Source organism: Pholis gunnellus, assembly GCF_910591455.1.
Source record: "Pholis gunnellus genome assembly, chromosome: 4".
NCBI lineage: Eukaryota > Metazoa > Chordata > Actinopteri > Perciformes > Pholidae > Pholis > Pholis gunnellus.
Genome location: NC_136530.1, coordinates 15,403,533 through 15,423,965, shown reverse-complemented (window position 1 = coordinate 15,423,965; position 20,433 = coordinate 15,403,533). Strand labels below are relative to the sequence as shown.

The window sequence follows — 20,433 nt, the reverse complement described above, 5'->3', positions numbered from 1 at the left end:
CGCAGATTTCCACTCCAGTCCAGTCTGTGGCGGTAATGTAGCAACCAGAAGAAGAAATAGTCGTAGAAGAAGAAAGATGCGGAAGCGCTACAGTGTTTTCATGGAATCTGTGAGATTAGAGTAACGTTAAGTATGCACATTTGACGTATTTGGCTGTATATGACACATTTATTCCAAATAGACGGGCTTTATGCCACTAAATTCGTGTACCACAACGTTTCAGACTCCAAAGAAGACACTTTGCTTGTGGGTTTGTATTTATTTTTCACCAGTTAGCGTCAAGTTAAACTAACTAGCGTTAGTTAAGTAAGCGGGTACATTAGACGTTGACTTTAGCTTTTGGTTGTGTGTTGTGAATCTAACAGTCAGCTCAAAACTTCTATACTAATAACTATTCTATAGTTTTACATTAGATATGAGTTTCATATAAATTGTACCCAAACTTAAGATGTAAGCTAGTTATGTTTGTGTCACTACAAAGTGTTAGCCCCAGTTAGTCTCTTGTGTATTAGCTGTTAACGTAAGCTAGCTAATGCTACATCAATGAAATCAATACAAACCAGTTGACGTAATGGTAGCTAACGTTACCAGTTAACGCTACAGCGACACAAGCAACGGGTCTAACCAGTTTGTAAGACACGTTATGACATGTATTTGTGGACGGAGCATCTAATCATGTTATTAAGGTATATTTCCATGTTGTATTCGTAGTCCCTCATTAAGAGAAGTTTAACGATAATTCAGTATGTCTAGTTGTATTTGTGTCGAGAGCCAAAGAAGGTGCTTAGAAGATCAACATGGATTGTTGTGTGTTGTGTAAGGATGATGCATAGTCACTGAAGACCTGCTTTTTCAAAATTACATTTATAGGAAAATGCCTAAAAAATCAAAAAAGAGAAAGCGCAAGAAGTCGCCATCCTCAAGTGAAGAAGATGAGAAGGTAAGAAGGTATTCAGGAGTGTTCTGTTGCTGTAGGCTGTCTAGCAATGTTATTTTAAGTCCACATGGTTTGTTTAAAACCACTCAAACAATTGTTCATGGAAAAAGTAACCAATGTAATGGTAAAATATATTTTAGTATCATGGAAAGTTTTGAAAGATGTTGTACAACTGATGGGAAAAGTACAGAGACACAGAAACAAAAAACAAAAAAGAACACAGCAGTCCTGCAGAAGTATTTAATTAGTTCAAGAAACTAGTGTCCTGTCTTCAAGGTTGATCACATGCACCCACGCAAGAGGGAGAAACAGAAACACATTGTTCCCAGACTCGATATGACAGTCTAAGAAGAACCTTGAAAATGTTACTGACTCTCTGTTGAACGGGCACCTGCATGAACCAGATAAATCCAGATCAGACAGCTTGTGTGAAAAACTGTTGGGGCGTAAACTTCTATTGTATAAATGATGTTGAATGTTGAACTCCGTCGAAGTTTATACCATAGACTACTAAATGCGTGTCTGTTGTGCACTCTTCCCTTGCAAGCGAATAAACAGACAAAGACAACTTTGAATCTTTTGATGACTTTATTGATTTGTGAACGACACTCTCTTCTCCCGATTAACGTAGAAATCTTCCATCACACCAATCAGGAATGTTTGTTTTTGGCTCGTCTAGCTGATACCGGACAAATCAAAGTTCTTCGTCAAATTCATGCAAAGAAATAAGGCAGAGTAAAAGACGACAAACAGAGATATTACATGGATAGCTACTACAATATGGCAAAATGTCTAACTGAAAGTAAAAAACAAGTTTCATTATCAATTCATCTTAAAAAATGATGATCACAATTAATCATTTTGTCTATAAAACGTCCGAAGATACTACTAGAAAAATAGCCATCACAGTTTCCCAAAGAAGAAATAGAAATATATTGATCGTAAATGTAATGTTTTTTTCCATGTTTTCAGTCATCCAAGGAACAAGATGTTACTAAGGATTACAAAAGTGGAAAGACGAAGCAAGATGTAAACAGTCAGGAGAGGTTAGATACAGTTTACTTGACTTTTAACAACAAATCAATGTTGATATTATGTAGTTGAATATCATTCACTTAATTAATGTTTGTTTATTATCTCTGAATGTGATATTTTCTTCTGTTCTTCTACATGTAGCTGTGCAGCAAAACAAGAAAAGTGGGAGAAGTCGTCGTGCAAGAAGTCGTGGTCCTCAAGTGAAGGACATAAGAAGGTATTCTACAGTGTTTTGGTGCTAGGGGCTGTCTATATGGATACATTCCTCTTTTTCAATGCATGTTACTTTAAGTCATGATATCAATACATATTGTGATATAATATCCACATACATTTGTGGGAAACCGCTCAAACAATTGTTCATGGATAAAGTAACCAATCAGGAATGTTTGTTTTTGGCTCGTCTAGCTGATACCGGACAAATCAAAGTGCTTCGTCAAATTTATGCAAAAACAAAAAGGCATACAAATAGACGACAAACAGACATATTACATGGATAGCTACTACAATATAGACGGTATGGCAAAAACTCTAGGCAGTAGGTCTGAAAGTAAAAAACAAGTTTCATTATCAATTAATCTATAAATTATGTTCGCAATTAATCATTCTGTCTATAAAACGTCCAAAAATAACGATATAGCCTTCACTATTTCCCAAAGAAGAAATATAAATATATTGATTCTTTTTTCCGACCAAATAATCCAAACCCCAAAGAGATATTTATAAACCTGGAACCAGCAAATATTTAGAATTTTTGAATAAAACTAATTAATCATTTTTCAAAGTTGTTTCAGATAATTATCTGGTGAGCGAAAGAAATGTAATGTTTTTTTCCATGTTTTCAGTCGTCCAAGGAACAAGATGCTACTAAGAATTACAAAAGTGGAAAGACGAAGCAAGACGTAAACAGTCAGGAGAGGTTAGATACTGTTTACTTGTTGATAATATGTAGCTGAATATCATTCACTTAATTAAAATGTTTGTTTATTATCTCTGAATGTGATATTTTCTTCTGTTCTTCTACACGTAGCTGTGCAGCAAAACAAGAAAAGTGTGCTTTGCCTTCCGTTAAAGATGTCTCCCAAAGCACCCGCCTCATCAAAAGGCCTGTCTACAGACAGTCAAAAACACAAGCAACAGACCAGAAACCTGTTCATAAGAGAGACGAATGTACAAAACCAAAACGTGAGATTTCAGGTAAAGATAACACTGTCAGTAGGTGTAAGACTGCGGAAAGCGGACCCTCAAAACCATCGAACAATGCAGGTACAGTTCCTCAGAGGACAGAGAAGTCGTCTAAAGGGAGCACAGATCAAAAATCTTCCCATAGCAGCACATCCAAATTGAAAAAGCAGCAAAGGAGTCCCATTTTAGTTTCTGCCGATGAGAAAGAACAGAAGAAGAAGTGCAGAACCGAGGAACCACTAAGGACTGGAAATAAAAGCAACACTGTCGAGACCAGAGAACCAAGCAAGGCCTCTGTCTCTACGGATACTTCATGGGAGAAGAGAACAGAACTGTTCAAGAAGATGTGCCAACGGCATCAAGAAAATAAGGCCAAAAGGAGCTCGTGTACAGAGGCAAAAACTCCCTCTGTCTCTACTGCAAAGCATTCCTCCACTTCATCCGAGCAGACCACCTCAGTTGGTAGCTCAAATGTGGTGAAGAATGTCAGAACAGTCCCAGGGAGTTTCACATCGATGTCATTTAAAACAGTCAAGTCCTCATCTGTTCAGAAACAAATATGCTCTCCTGTGTCGGCTCTGCCTCTTCAGTTTAAGATATCCAAAAAGGTTCAACCAAGACCGGCAGATAGCACCGGTAACAATACCGGCGCTAGTTCTTCAAACGGCAATCTCAAGCATGGGACTGAACCTCCAGACTCGGGGGCCTCAAGAAGCAAAGCCATGCGGGAGACTGTCCAACAAGCTCACCGTTGTGTGGACGTTACACCTAGTTCATCTGAAGGGAAAGATAATACGTTTCCGTCAAGCCAACTCCCAGCTCATGCGGTCGCTGAGCCGTGGTATGACCAGGTAATGAAAAGCATTATTCATTGCATCTGAACAATCCAATGTTTGCTTTATTTCTTTTTCACACAGAAGCGGTTCTAATGAAAGCATTTTGTCAGCTAGGATATTGAAATTACATCTGCATTATGTTGTTAAAATAGTTCAAAAATGGAAAGGGGGTGTTTTATACTTTATTTGTTTTCTAAAATGTGTTTTTCTTTAGATGCAAGTGGTTGAAGAGCTTCATCTCGCCCGGTCTGAGAAGCGGCTGGAGGTGAACGTGATGCAAAGCTATGGGGAGCTCACCTGTATGGAGATAGACCCTCCGGAAGAGGGAGCGGCAGACACACACTGTACGTTGTATTGTTTAATTGAGATGCTTGAAATTGTGTGCGCTCATCATAAGTGTAAATATAAACTCTGTGTGGAATCTAGTCTCAAATGGCCACATGGAGGCACTATAAGTTGAGTTCAAAAGTGTAAGCCTTGTAGTGGCCTCACTTAGTGTGATTAACATGAAATATGATGCATACATTTGATTTGCTTTTGCCTCAGAATGACACGTGAAATGATATTATACCAAAAGAAGATTCAAATTCTGATCTGTAACCTACAGACACTACACTTTGACTGAAATTGTTATGTTTGATTTGATTTGATTTTGTTGTTAACTTTTGACAATTAACAACAAACTATTTAACTATATGAACCTGCTTTTTTACAGGTAAACCGCCTCAGCAAGACCTAATCCTTGTTTTGGACACCAACATTCTCCTCAGTCACCTGGATTATGTGAAAACCATCAGGTCTCACGGCCTTGGAGGTGTTTACGATCATTTTAATACTTGATTTTTTTCTTGTAGAATGATTTATGGTTATTTCATATGTTATATAATGACATTATAGAAAGTATCCAGTTAGTTTTCACTCCCAAGTTTGTCCAGTTGTGAGCCAAATGCTAGAAGTTCTTCTGCCGCAGTGGCTTAGATATTATTATACATCATCAAGAGATCTTCCCACCCTTCTAAACACATCTCCAGTTTAAAATAGAAATAAACGTTTAACTGTCCATCTGCTCACAAAGAAATCATTTCATCACACAATCAATGTTGAAAAGGACATCATTTTTGAGGAATTATCATAAAAAACATACTCCACGAAAATATGATTTCCAATTTTGGGGGGATTTATAATAATAGATGCACTAATGTTATGAAATATGGAATCATCAATACTTGTTTCCTCCCCACTTCATGTTCTCTTAGCGCTGGGCGTCCCTACAGTCCTGATCCCCTGGGTGGTGCTTCAGGAGCTGGATTCCCTAAAAAGGGGGAGAGGCATGTCGGGTTCTGTGGCGCACCTGGCAACTCCTGCCATCTCGTACATATACAACGTCCTGAAGAACCGAGGACACCACCTGTGGGGGCAGTCTATGCAGCAGGCCGCTGAGGGCAGCAGTGAGTGTTTATTTAAGGAAAATAAGGGAATTTTATGTGCATTGAAAGTAGCATTAATTAACTACAACCAAGTATGGAACCTACAAGTTATTATTGTCCCAGGCCAATATAAATGTCACCCTTTGTTACAAAAGAGCAGAGATAAACATAACAGAAATAGCAGGCAAAGAAATCAGCACTTTTTATGGATAAAAACACAAAAGAATAATCTATTCTTCAAATCAACAATCCAGTCCGTGGGGGTTGTTGGTCATTGACTTCTAAATGATTGTGAGTTTACATGATTTTATTTTTTCAGTATTTTGGAAGTATGTTATTGAGCATAGTACAGTGTTTGAGGTGTGTATTACAGCGTCCGTGACTTGACCATTGACACTATTGCATTATGCACTTATATAAAGCTGTTCGACCTTTACAGTAAGGTATTAGAATTATCACACACAGCTACAGAGCTGCCGTGCATCCATGCCCAAGACTACCACTAAGCCAGTCCTCCAGAATTCATCATCAATGTGTACATATTGTCAATCTCATGGGCAGGGTTCACTTCTTAGCTGTATATAATATTTATCAGACTGTTGTTTTTACAGAGGTATTGTTTACTATTTAGGAGAATTAGTGCATCTCTTGAAATAGACTTGAAATCTCCATCTCAAAAAGACACCGTGTTGTACAGTGTGCTAACACGCTAACCATGAGCGATCTCTCTTTAACAGACTGTCGTGTTTTTCTCTGTCACTCTTGTCTCTATCTTCCTCTCTCTTTGTACCTCCTCGTCCCCAGATGGCCTAAACGCTGAGAATAATGATGACCGGGTGCTGCAGTGCTGCCTGCAATACCTCAGTCTGTACCCAGAGTGTGCTCTCATTCTATGCACGTGAGTTCCCCCTCCTCCCCCCCTGTGGCATATATTGCTGCTGCTGCAGAGTCTTGTGTCCTCTGCAAATAATGCACATGCATGTGACTGTTAGTAGGCTCAGCCAGATAGTTCCAGTTTACGAGAGAGAGGGCCAGACAGAATAATTGGGCAAGAATAGATGTGCTGAGCATGGAGAGTTCAGTTCAGGGATTTTTTTTCTTTTTTGGCTTGCATAGTGGGGCGGCCATTGTATTGTTTCACCTTCTTTTTCCTTTTGACCTATTTCTCTGACTGCCACTATTTCCAAATGCTGTTACTGATCATTTTGCTAAATTAAAGTAGAATTAGTGGGCAGACATTCGATTAATGTTGCACAGCTGCAGGTCAGATAACTCTGAATTTGATGCTAAAACATGCTATTCTCTCTTTCCTCTCTAGTAATGATAAAAACTTATGCAGTAAGGCCCTCCTGAGTGGAGTGGAGGCCCTGAGTAAGAATGATTTGGAGGCAGAGATTAGAAAGCACAGACATGGCTTTCATCCTCTGCAAAACATTAAGACTCCCATGCTGCCCCACGTCAGCCCTCACCTCCCGTCACCAATGCAGAGCGGGAGCTGTACACACAGTCAGGAGACGACAGGCCTTTCTGTAGAAGAGAGAGGTGAGCCAACGATTCATGTTTTTTTTGGAAAAACAGGAAATGACTTTCCATTTTCCACCATGGTGTAACAGTTAACAGCACATACCATCCATGCCCTCGCCATTTCTTCACAGCCCTTCTAGTTTCCATGTTTTATTTGTCTCAAGTCCATCTGTATCAGGTGTTTAATTCAGGTGACATTTTAGCAGTTTTAACAAACAAAGCATACACAGACTGGAGGGTATATTTTATCTGCTATATCACTGAGTGTGTATGTTGTGCTGCCATATGCTCCTGCTGCAAATATGTGCATATAATCTTATGTAAAAAAAAGAACTGCTCATATACCGTATGTATGTATGTATGTAACACAGATAACAAGCGACTGAGCACACGAGAGGATGAAGAGAAGACCCGATGGAACCCCAGCAGTGTTTGTGAACTCGAGGACTGCCTGCGAGAGGTGCTGTCCGATGCGTTAGAGGTGGAGATGAAGGCCGCCTACGAAGACCTCTGGCTGGAGGTAAAATTGTGAATTGGAATTTCACATTATCTTTTAGACTATATTTTAATTACTGTTTCTAAATGCATTTAAAACATCGAGAACTGATATCTGGTACTTATCTTTGCATTATTTCAAGGCATCTGGTCGGTCATTTTAGATCAGATTTCTATTTTTGGGTGTAAAATTATGGATCAAATCCCCTCTTGTGGGCTATCAGAGAGTATAGATAGGCCAGATTGATCGTCATTTTGAACATAGCAATATTTTTCATTTCGGCTTATTTTTATTGTGTTGTTTCTTCTGTTAACAGATAGTTTACCGAAAACCACCCTGGACTCTTCAAGATGTCCTGCAGTGTTTGAAAAAGCACTGGATTGCTGTCTTTGGGCACGTTGTCCCACGGAGAAAGCTGCAAACTGTTTTAAACCTCATCGAATTCTTCAACTCAGGTATGTGGGTGGAAGAGGGGGAGGGGCTTTTATGTCTCTGGGTGCAGTCTTCTAGTGAGCCTACATTTTTTTCATGTTTATTTTAGCCCAGGTAAAGATTTCCAGTATAGTCTTGAATCTTGAATCTTGTTGCAGCTGGCACCATCTTCATGGTTAACTAAACAATTCACTATATATAATGAAACACATCTCATGTTCAATAAAAGCTAGTAAAGACATGATAAAACAAATAGATGATACACGAAACAGATAATAGTGGTAGCAGAGCCTCACCTGTCATCATGAAAAATAAAAAAAACAAATAAAATATGAATATTTATCGACTGATCTGTGCTATAAATGTAATTCCTGTATGATTCCAATCATTTTTATAAACAAAATCGCTGAATCTGCTCATATCCTGTTCAAACAGAGAGGAGACACGCGAGGTGAGGCAGTGACGAGCTGTGCCTCGCCTCAGATTGTGCAATCCCTCACAAACTGGGTTGAGCGCATGCCTTCTGCTTTCTCATTGTTTGTCACCACTGTGATATTTGTAGACACTTTTATTATACGTCCTTTCTTTCCATAGCATAGGTCATGTATTCCACGTATGTGTAGAACCTATTTAGTCTTGCTGATCTGACATAAAACTGCAGTGAAAAAGCACCGAGGGGAGGCAGACATCTGCCTCAATGAAGGGGGCGTGAGAGCCCACGGGTCGGGTTTACGCTCTTCTTCTACACTGCTCTTCTTCTACACTGCTCTTCTTCTTCTTGTATTTTGCTTTGAGCGCAAACATCCGTCGAAGCCGGATCACTGGTGGAATCAAATATATACTGTGTGTGTGTGAGTGAGTGAGTGAGTGAGTGAGTGAGTGAGTGAGTGAGTGAGTGAGTGAGTGAGTGAGTGAGTGAGTGAGTGAGTGAGTGAGTGAGTGAGTGAGTGAGTGAGTGAGTGAGTGAGTGAGTGAGTGAGTGAGTGAGTGAGTGAGTGAGTGAGTGAGTGAGTGAGTGAGTGAGTGAGTGAGTGAGTGAGTGAGTGAGTGAGTGAGTGAGTGAGTGAGGGAGGGAGGGAGGGAGGGAGGGAGGGAGGGAGGGAGGGAGGGAGGGAGGGAGGGAGGGAGGGAGTGAGGGAGGAATGCTGATATGAAAAACAACCAGCACTCAATGTGCAAACTGTAGATGTAAACATTTGATACCAGTTTTCTCGGAGCAGATTTTAATCGTCCTTTGAATGTGAACAATAGATTTAGAAAGAAAACAGAATAAACTTGAGCTACTACATGAGATACAAGACAACATTTCACATCTGTGGAAGCTCCCAGAGGTATCTAAATGAAAAGGTATTCTTTGTGCCACTGCAATAGTTTTAATGCTGCATTTGTTTCCTTTTATGTTTCTCCGGACAGCGGCGTTAAGATACTGAGTCATCTTAGTCCGCTGGGGTATGACGTGGTGTTCCCTGCACTGCGCTAGAACCCTACAGACCTACATACACAATCAGGTCGTCTGCTCAAGCAGGACACTCAAAAGTGTGTCAGAAAGATGCTGAGTTGTCCACTGCAGCACTTCTTGCCCTGGATCTCATGACTCAATCTAATTACATTACGCTTACAGTTCTCTGTGTGCGCGTGTGCGTGTGCGCGTGCGTGTGCGTGCGTGCTGGTCTCAGCCTCTCATTCAGTCTCTCTGTCCACTGCTACAACAGTGGCACAATGATTTTGATCCACTCCAAGATTGTTAATAGATAAGACAATGGAGGTTTACCCTTTCCCTGTCTTTATACACTGACATGATGCTGGATCTCTTGGTACCACACAGCCTGGCTGTGTGCCAGGACTGTGAGAGTAGGGTGAGGAGGAGGAGGAGGAGGAGGAGGAGGAGGAGGAGGAGGAGGAGGAGGAGGAGGAGGAGGAGGAGGAGGAAGGGAAGGAGGGATAAACTGAATGTGAGGCGAAGAACAAATCTTGGAGTGGAAAAGTACTGCATGCGATTTTTGTGGTCTCCCTCAAGCAGGCTGTGAGTGTGCATGTGGTCAGTTGTAGCTACACTTGTGAGGACAGACCTATTACAGCCTCCTGAAAAGTGACAAAGGCTGAGTTTTAAAGACATACTGTGCAGGAATTGTCGCATACTATTTGTAAACACAACATTCAAAGTTCGGCCCTCCTCTCCCCATCTCAACAACACCAGAAGTGCACATCCCCCTGACCACAGTTAACAGAGAACAGCCCAGTGTACCACCTGCAGCATCGCACACCGATTCACTGTCACTCGCCTCCCTATACCTCCATTTCTTTTTATGCTGTATCCTCCATTTTCGTAGCTTCCTCACGGATGCGTGCTTGCAAATGCGTGGGGGCTACACACCCAGAAACGTCCCGAACACCGCAAAATGAAAGGAAAAGAGAAAGTACAGGCATAGGGCTCTGCAGACACAGGCTCTGCAGACACAGACGCTGCCACACACTTCTAGTGGGTTAGGATCATGGATAGGTATGTTTAAAGTCACAGTATGTCCCAAGGGAATGAATGTAAGGCCATACAATGTCCTTTCAAGTATTCAGTATCTCGAGAGTCAGAGTTGGACATACGAAACATCCGCACAAGTTCAGTCTGAGCTGACTGTGTCTCTCACCCTCTGGCTGGTTTTCTTTACATCTCTATATTCACAACAGTTCTTCTCAAAAGGTTACAGACACAAAACCGTCCTCATCTGTTTTGCAGAGGTGTACCAAAACAGTTGGCAGCTGAGTGTATGTATACCTTCATATGCATCTACTGGCACACGTCTGAAGGCTCATATCTATCTATCATGTGTCTACTCAGGTGAAGCAGCAAACTGTAGCGCTACGTCAGCAGCCCTCCAAGAAGCTAAGGAGCTGGTGAAAGTGTTTGGGAAAAGTTCCAGACTTGTTCCCAGTGCCATCTCCATACTGGACAACATTTACAACAAGCTACAGCCGCAGGTCAGCTAGGAGCAAATTTGAAGTTGCATGCAATCACAAATTCCACTTCTGATCTGTTCAAGAAGTTAACTCCGGTTCTACTGTAGTACTACACCCTCTGAATTGTCTTTTACATTGTTTGCAAGCACAGAAATACACAACGATATTTTTTCTACCCTGTTTCTGCCGTGTATTGTGTTTATATCGAGATAGCTCTTGGGGGAAATCAGATTTGAAAAAGTTGATAATGATTCCCAAAACCATAATGACTCAGACCGCAGGATGCAGGTTCATATTATACGCAGGTTTTTATTTGACACTGTTGGATTTTAAAGGTGCATGTGTGTTTGTGTGTGTGTGTTTGTGTGTGTGTGTGTGTGTGTGTGTAGTGGGAACCTCCTGCCTGTGATGTTGTCATGAACGATAACGATGAAGAGAAACAACCCTCGTCTGCTCAGGTCTCTCACCAGGAAGTGTGGGCCCTGTTTGAGAACATCTGGTCTCATGTGTTTCAAACAAGGTGGGTGTCACCGGGATTTGACTGATGCAGTGCAGGGAGGATTATACTGTAGAGAACATTTCAGGATGATGTGTGTGTGTGTGTTTCTTTTTACAGATTCTCACAAAAAGAAAGCCTTGATTTGTGAAGGAAAACAAGGAGAACATTTCCAAGAGCAAAAACAACTCTTCAGAGGTTGTTTATTTAGTTTTGTATTCCATTCCGTGGGCCCCTGAGGTCATTTGTTTCCTGTCATGTTTCAGCTTGGAAGTGTTCAAAGCTCTGGGCTTTGACCCTCACACCATGCAGAGACCTCAGCCGGTGGGAGGCCCTCCACCACCACAGGACGCCTTGGTCTGTTTGCACAAACTGTCCTCCATGGTCTCACAGCTGCTCCAGGCCTTCAGCAGGTATGTTAGCCCACTCACATCACGGCTGTCAGACGTTCTGCTTCTCTACCTGTTGGCCACGTGCCATCTATGTCAATTTATATGTTCAGTCTCACTTTTGTATTTTCGTGTTAAAAGAGGCTATACTGTGTTTCTATATTAACAATGATTCACATCACAACTTTGTACTCTGCAGTTCTACATCAGCTCTACAGAGCTTTGCAGCTCCTTTTAGCTCATCGCTTTAGTTTTACAGCCTGCACTTTCTGCTGTTTTGTTTCACTCTCACCGCTCTCATGGTGCTATTTTCAGCAAAAAAAAAAGCTCTAAAAACCGACTGCAAATGTAGCAACTAGCTGGTGAACTTAGCAGCCAAACAACCACATAGATCACTTAGGAGATGTTGGAGTCCAAAAACAGCTAAAAAGATAGTGAATATTTAAGTTAGATTTGCTCGGTGACCAGAAACATGATTCCAAATGAAAGATAGTGTTGCTGGATGTGTAAATATGAAGTTTTTTATTATAACTTTAAAGGTGATTATAACCTTCTGTACAGGTATACAAAAGTTTATTAACTTGCTTGCCATAGCTGTATCCATTACGCAACATCCTCGGTGGGTTTAAAGAGCCTGCGCTCTAAAGCACGAGAATACATTGAAGTCTAGAAAGACGTTTCTGAGCAGGAATTTGTGTTGAATTTGTTTGTTCATGTGCTTTAAACCCTGAACCCTCCTCATGCCTTCACAGGTGTCTCTCACCTTTGTCTCAACAGCCAGTCCCTCTAAAAGCCCCTTTAAACTGTCCTTCACCAGCCTGCCCCTTCCTGTGTCCTGGTTGTATGCTCTCAGCTCTCAGCTCTCAGCTCTCAGCTCCTGTTTGCCACGTAATGTTAATCTGCTTGACCTTGTAGCTTTGCCTTATCACCTTTTACCGTGACGCAACACACAGCGCTACACTGTCGCACAGTTTAGTTACTCACAGTGCCTTCAGCAACAACGGAATAATGTGAACAGTTATCCCTGAGATTTCTTCACTTCCAGTAGGCTTTCCTCGTGTTTACCTGGGGCCTGCAGTGGCATCTGAAAATATCTGCGCTGGCTTACATTTCACACAGATTTGCACACATCCTCCAGCTGTCAGAATGGTAATCACAAGAGTCTTTGGTTGAGTGCAATGAGAAATGTCCACCGTAAAGAATTGATGCCATTGCAACATGACGTATCAATTGGGGGCTTTAATGGGTTTTGTGCTCTTGTTCTGTCTTCTTTGATAAAATCACCATGTTTCTTGCAGTCACATCCGTCAACTTGTTTCCCATTAAGTCGGTGATGATTTGCATTGCTGTCATGGTGGCTGCAAGAAGACATCCCACAGTTCACAACTCTTTCGGCTCCATTAATACAATATAACGATGGCTGGACTTTAATAATTTAGTAAGTCAAGTCTGAACAATATACCTCTCCTATTTATTATTTTTACAGTCTCTTATACACACACACGACGCACATAAAACAACCCAACATCACACAAATTCAAGGTCCAGTTAGGAGTCAGTACATTATTAATTGCCCTGTGACGTTTCATCCAGATGTTACTCTGAACTCCTACTCTGTACACTTTAGGTATCCGGTACTAGCGTAGAAGACTCCGAAAATAACCTTTTAAAAGAAGTTGTGTAAACATGAAGTTAAAAAATCAAATTGACACATTGAATGAAGTTTGACTTTTGTGGTTAAAACTGTACATCAGCCAAGACTGATCATCACATCACTGCAGTTCTTACCTGCCAGACGTTGCAGTTTAAATGTCTGTGCTTCTTACTTCTGCCATCCCAGTTTGTTCATGTTGACCATGAAACTCATGATGTTTCCAGGCTCGCTATCATTCATTGTGCTGTGTCAGCACTCTTTGTTTAGGGATTTGTTTAGTTATCTCTCAACCCTATGTGCTCCTCTCTGAAACAGTTTCATGTCGCTTCAAACTGGAAACATCTTACAGTACAGAACTCGTACAGAACGCATTCAAAGTGGTGATAAGAAAGAAGAAAACAAAGTTTTTAACTACACGCGGTGTTTAGATATTCATCTAAACACAGATAGTCATGATGGGAGCAATAAAGGAAAAATGATGCTGTGTTTTCTCCACTCAGTGGCTATAAAAGAGACAAAACAGCCCTCTCAGATCATAACCCGCTGCACTCCTAAGTATGTGTCCCAAGTGCACTTTATTACCACTTCAAGCCTCTCGGCCCTCGATAGCTCCCCTGTTCAGTGTGTTTGCCAATATATGCCGGTAAAGTGGTACTTCATTACCAGATTGTTCTATTTGTTTTGAGGTGTATGTTTTGATTTCACAGCATGTTCTTACCGTGTGTGTGTGTTCGGGTGTAAGGCTATGTTTATCCATCATTTCCTGTTAACGATGTCACCTGTAGCTGCTTCAGTAGATCTTTGTGTGACGTTAATCGGTCTGAAGAGGAGAAGTGTCCCCAAAACACCACTCCGTAATATCGATAATACTTCATTTTTTTATCATTTTCATGTGGCGCTTTAAGTGTGCAAACTAGATGATGGTGCTTGTGTTCACTCTGCACAGTAAAAGCCCATGACAAGTTCTGCCACAACAAAGCATCCTCATTCAAAAGCCACACTCATGTTTTGATGTTTGAGCAGAGCTGTGACTCACTCCATACAGGATATCTCTCTCTGTGACTCCCTCATCCTTTGCTTTCCCTACTTCCTCTCTTTTTGTCCGTTACTTTGTTGTAGTTTTTCCTGTGTTTGTGCATTTGGGTTGGGTGCATGGTGATGGATGGATATAGGGAGAGAAAACAAGTGCTGTGTGTTCATTTTGTCTTCAAGCTTCAGCTGGAAGAAACGATGATCCCTATGATATGTGATGTGTGTTTTTGTCCATCTCAGGGTCTTGTCTTCAGCCCCCGGTTTAGAGGAAGTTCAGGCACTGCTCGGCATCATCCACTCTAATGAGGTGGGTGCCATTTCACATGTTATTGGTATAAAGTTACATGTAAAGTAATTTGACCTTTTTTCCGCCGCAGTGGTCTTTGTCCCGTTTAGCTCACCTCGGCCTGTTCATTGTTAGCTCAGCTCATATGCATTGTGTTTCAGATTGTTGACAGGGATTCCAGATTGACAACCAAAGACCTTCTTGACTGTTTCTCACAACAAGACTACAGGTAGGGCACGCACACGCACATGCACACACACACACACACACACACACACACACACACACACACACACACACACACACACACACACACACACACACACACACATACTTCTAACTCTCACCCTCCTCCCTTCCCGACCTGCTACTGCTCATTCTGCTTTCTTTGGAATCCAACTCACCCTCCACTTATTGAAGTTGTTCTTCCAGAGAATTCATTATCTTTTTGAGTGAATCGATGTGGACACATTAGTTTTGCATGTCGGAAACGAGAGATTCCAGGGCAGTGATTCAACTTAAGTTTCAACAGATTATTTTCAACAGATCTCATTGTTTCTACGTTTAGCTGAATATCGCTTAACTTTTCATGAGTGTTCTTTGTTCTCTTTGACTCCGGCCTTCGAGGACATTTTGACAGATTTGATTGTCTGTGATTCTATTTACTGACAAATGCGGCAGATCATTCAAATCTTTCACAAATATAAACTTCTTTACTTGCTTAAAGTTGATCTACTCCCTTCCATACGTTTTAACATACAGGACAAGCCTAACATATGTTTTTGTCCATTTTCTTAGGAGGATAAGCATTTCTAAACTAGTGAATAGATCCAGCACCGCCCACACAGTGTGATTTATCCCGTTAGCAATAACATTCTTCTGACCCGAACTCTTGTGCTCTGTGTTGAAGCATGCCCGGGCAGGTCTGTGTCGTTTACCCAGCGTCACACAGACATTCATGTTTCACAATAGTCCTCCTCAAAGACATCCCCAGCAGAGCTCTGATAACAATGGTGGGCAGGTCACTCGTTATTAACATATTTTATCGAAGGACTGATGAATAGATCTATGTACTTTTGTAATCTGATAAACCCACATTAATCAGTCAGGATGTATCTGTTGCATGGACAAGAATGAATCCCAAGATTGACTTATCAAGCGGCAGTGTGAACTAGAGATTGACTCGGTTGACTTTATTTGAAACATGGAGATTAAACAGGACTTCACTAGGCTGTTGTCAATGTTATTATTTAACACCTGATGTTAACCTGTGGCTTACTTATCGTTGTGTTTAAGAAGTAAATTAAAAGTATCTTTTAGAGGTATTTGTATGCAGCTTGAGAAAAGAGTAACGCTGCCTGAAGGACTCCCTCATGTGACACAGGCTTAACTTTTACACCTTCTGTAAGATTATCCTGCAGGACTTAAATATTAACACATACAAGTACACGGTTATCCTACTTTTACTTTTCTATTTTGCTGCTTGTAACTCGTAATGTGACACGGTTGAACATAAAGTGCACGCTACTTTTGTTTTCTGGATTTGTTAAAAGCTTTGTCCCCGATACCGACTGATGCTGTGTGCTAAGCTACGACATGTCTTTAAATGTTAGAGGTGATATGATTTAAATGCTACTAAACGCTGTTAAACTTTTGCAGTTCTGGAATGAAAATTAATCACCAGCAAGTTTGACAATCAGTTGATCGTTTGATAAGACAGATCACACATACCGGGATGTAACACTGTATATAATATAAAAATGAGTACTGTGGTTGTGGTTGTTCTTGCTTGGAATAGTGACATCAGTATTAAAGATCTGCTGTGTCACTCAGCGGTCCCGTCAGTGCAGCTGTGGTTGCGGTAGGGCGCCGCTGACGGATACAGTTAAGCTGAATGTGCGCTGATTGTAAATATTTGATTTGGTACATTCACTGTGAAGTGATGTGGGCCTTTACTTAGTGAGCGCATTATCCGTAGTGTTAAATATTTGATTTCGGTGCTCCGTGCGGCGGTATGATGTCATCGGTTATATAAAGCCTGGGGGGGGGGGGGGACAGCTTTCAGTAAGAGTGGGCCTCAACAGCAGATAAGATTTTAGAAAAAGCTGTTCTGTGTTGCTTATTATTCTCGATAACAAACGCCTGTTGGCTTTCAAAATAACACACAAATCAAAAAGTAACAACTGCACATATTTATTTATAAAACCACAGGCATAGAAACACCAGTTATTCAACAATCGGTAAAGAACAAGTACACTTAAAAAATCTCAGATCGTTTATCGGAGTCTTTTGTCATTTATGTGCAACTAGCGACGTGCAGGAGAAGCTTATTGTGTGTGTTATGGTCCACTCTTAAATGATTTGCAGTACAGTAGAGAAAGACATGCATGAACATGTGTCACAGAAGCTCTTTTTCTGAAGGCCACGTCCATTTCACTGCTTTTGTAGGAGAGCGGGTGTGAATTGAACAAAACGAAACCTATTTGCTCATCTCGATGTATCATGTGGTTCTATAATATTTCAGTGCAAATCGTTATTGTCTCCTGGGGATGTCCATTAATTACCTGTCCAACACACATACAGGCCGTTATGTAACGCACAGTAGCAGCACTGCGCTGCCTCTTTGTGTATACGTCGTCGCTCTGGCTCACTGACTCTTGAGTTCAGAGATCCTTCCTGGTGGAGCTTGATGCTCTTCATTGGTTCGTTCTAACAAAGTAAACCCATTGACAGGAAGCCTTTCACACGGAGCACGCTGGTACGTAAAAAACAGATCATTTGTGACGGGCGGACACATTCGTGGGTCTAGATCCAGCAAAAGTCTGTGATTTCCACAGCTTGTGAAAACACACAGCTGCACTACGGGATGAAGAAAGGGAGGTGGATCGATGGATGTCGGGTGAAAACAGCCGTCAAATGCTGCTCTTTCTTTGGTCCGTCTCTCCGCCCTGAAGTTACATAACGTTCCAATGGAAACAAAGCCGAGGAGGAAACAAACAAGCAACAAGCTCCTTCAGTGGCTCCGCTGCTAGGCAGCTGTTGCCAAGACTCTAGCAGAACAATTCGTATACGCGTTCGTGCTCACGGGGACGACCATTCATGTGTTTTTGTCTGTGCGTTTGTAACTGCTTGGACGTATGAGGCGTTGTAACCGGGAATAAATCTACTTCAGCGGGAGAAAAGTGCTCCCAAATAGCCGTCATGGAGACCCGGAGCTTCTGGAAGCTGCAGCCGACACAGAAGCTCTTTTGTCTGCTGTGGACATTCTGTGCTGAACACGATCAGTGTGGAGTTATCCAGGTTCATCCAGAGAGTACGAAGGGACGGTGCATAATTATTCACTGGACAAAAAAACAATACATATTAACTCAACCAACAGGCTTTGGCTTTTACTAAAAACCCCAAATAGAGATGCAGCGAGACATGTTCACATCTGTACACTGGTGAAAACAAACAGATGCATGACGACATACTGTAGAAGAGCAAATGCATCGAGTCAGGATTCAGCAGTAACAAACACTTCTTTCAGGACAACACTGGAGGATTGTTTTAAATATTCACGATTAAATGAGCAACAAAGGTGCTTAGTTATTGTTTATTAAGAGTTTGATGCTTTATCATGATTGTGTGTCACCAGATCTAGATTATATTGGTGCATAAAAGAAGGTGGCACACTTTTTCCACCCAGCAAAAGACAAACACAGAGGTCCAACTCTGGCGGAGATGTTTGTGTTCATGTAGGACGTGGTGGCTTTTAGAAACAGGAAGGCTCACCATTTGCCAAGCACACACACACACACACCACACTGTCCTGTCTCTGTGTGTAATTCATCTCTTTGCTTGTGTTCCCAGGGAGAAGCTGAGAGTGGGAGGGAACCAGTTAATGGGGCTGAAAGAGGCCCTGGACTGTTGTATTGGGAGCACGGGTCAACACGTCGCCTTCACCACGTCAGCGCTCTGATTGGATCACAATCTGGGAGTCTGCAGCCAAACTCAAATCCTTTACTTGAATTAAAGACTGTTATTTTGAAGGGACTGTGTCTCTGGTGACTGGAGCTATTTACCTTTTATTAAATGATTGTATAAAAAAAAACCACATTGTTCTGCTTGCCTGATGAATGGATGTCTTTGGATGTTCTCCATCATTGTAAGAGGCAATACATTTGTTTTCCACTGCATCAAGTATTGCTTTCAATGTCACACAACATATCCTGCCAAACCACAGCTGAGCAGGGATTTCTCATGTCCGTCTTTAAACATTGTTTTATAATGTTAAAAGTTATTAGTTAAATAGTGCTGGCTTTTATTATTATTTAAACAATATTTGCTTTTGAAACATTGTTTAATGGTGTGCAACAATAGAATTTGAGATATATATTTGTATTTTGATATTTTTGGACCATGTGAATGTGTGATGATGCAACAATGTCTAAAGTTCTAGGTTGACCCCTCGGCCCACTGTTCCCGTTATTTGTGATTGTTCAACTTCAGCCTGAGCTTCTGTTCACTGTGCTTAAAGGAAGAATACCACATTTAGGTAACTCCACTTATTTGTTTTGACATTATCCAAACATTGGAAGTTCTCTGTGTACTTCCTGTTTAACCAAACAGTCACAAACAATACTTTAGACTTAACAGAACTAACTGCAAATGTTTCACAATTATAAAACAAATCAATAGATCCTGTTGGAGAGTAAGCAAGACTATCCTTTGAGCTTCTTCTTTTTGAAATCATCATTTTTGAAAGCCAAAATATTGCCCAACAGTCCCAGTGAGAAGCTGACACCGAATGGGCTGCAGGTGAGGTTGTTACACATGATCACAGATGATGAGGAACACGGCTTTAATAGACTAGATTGAAAAGCAGTGAGTTTTCATCTTTTGCTAGTTTTGTTTGATTTTGAAATAGAAATGTAAATACTTGGAGAACACAAAATATATTTTATGTGAAGGAGTCAAACGTTTTCAACAACAAATTAAATGTTTTGAAGTTTTGTCTTATCGATTTCTTTTTCTTATATGCATCGTTTGCTTCTGTTGATCTTCGAGTAGAAATGATTTTTCCTGCAGTTTGTAGGGGAGGCTCACCATTATTATTAATGTTATTAGTATTATAGGATGTGTGCTGTGTGCGTGTGCGCGAGCGCGCGTGAAGATTAAGGGGATTATATCGCAGGTGATGCCAGCAAACGGACTGAGATTACACACACACACAGAGGATAAAGCTCAGACGTCACACAGGTGAAGGGAGTACAGGGGAGAGGACAGGAAACGAAACGAGGGTCAAGGATGATCTGAAGTCAGTGAACTTCCTGTCTCATTAAATCATTGCAGAATGGGACGCTACGCAAACGCAGCTGAAATTGAACGTTTTGGTTTTAGTTGTGTGCTTTGAATTTTAAATCTCACTTTGAGTCAAAAGGGACCATGTCTCTCATTAGATACTGTACTATCAAGAGCCTGGCTTTTATTTAGGATTGTTCATGTGATGGTATTTTTACATTCATTTCCAGAGGAACAACCACCAGCTTTATTTCCTCTTCAATTTTTAGTTTTGCCTAAATTTGGTTTCCAGTGCTGGTGTAAACAGAAAGATCCCAAAATCACTGAACATTGTTTCTAATCTAGTTGCATGCTTGGTTGCCTCCACATTTCTACAATAGATTTTGCCCTTTTTTCTCAACCAAGCACTTGTTCCAGTCTGTTCCATTCAAGGGTTGTATGAATCCAAAGCCAAGAGGAAGTCAGCAAA

At 41.1% G+C, this 20,433-nt stretch overlaps 1 protein-coding gene across 2 annotated transcripts; it reads left to right on the top strand.

The window, feature by feature from the left end:
* Positions 1–105: 105 nt before the first annotated feature.
* Positions 106–19,675, top strand: swt1 (SWT1 RNA endoribonuclease homolog). Of its 2 annotated transcripts, XM_079158675.1 has the most exons (19): positions 106–246; positions 871–940; positions 1,910–1,983; positions 2,114–2,189; positions 2,818–2,891; positions 3,003–4,008; positions 4,208–4,337; positions 4,709–4,807; positions 5,250–5,441; positions 6,225–6,318; positions 6,739–6,962; positions 7,316–7,464; positions 7,757–7,895; positions 10,706–10,845; positions 11,214–11,344; positions 11,587–11,733; positions 14,636–14,702; positions 14,843–14,910; positions 18,534–19,675. In XM_079158675.1, exons 1-19 carry the CDS (start codon positions 191–193, stop codon positions 18,640–18,642), a joined length of 3,045 nt encoding a protein of 1,014 aa, XP_079014801.1. In that variant the 5' UTR covers positions 106–190; the 3' UTR covers positions 18,643–19,675. The 2 variants fall into 2 exon arrangements, with proteins under 2 accessions (XP_079014801.1, XP_079014802.1); XM_079158676.1 differs by lacking the exons at positions 14,636–14,702; positions 14,843–14,910; positions 18,534–19,675 and having other exon boundaries at positions 11,441–11,628.
* The last annotated feature ends 758 nt before the right edge of the window (positions 19,676–20,433 follow it).

Coding starts and splice junctions, on each gene's coding strand:
- swt1 (XM_079158675.1), top strand. CDS start 191: ATGCCACTAAATTCGTGTACCACAACGTTTCAGACTCCAAAGAAGACA. Junction 2,892..3,002: donor GACGTAAACAGTCAGGAGAG/GTTAGATACTGT, acceptor TTCTACACGTAG/CTGTGCAGCAAAACAAGAAA. Junction 14,911..18,533: donor TTCTCACAACAAGACTACAG/GTAGGGCACGCA, acceptor TTGTGTTCCCAG/GGAGAAGCTGAGAGTGGGAG.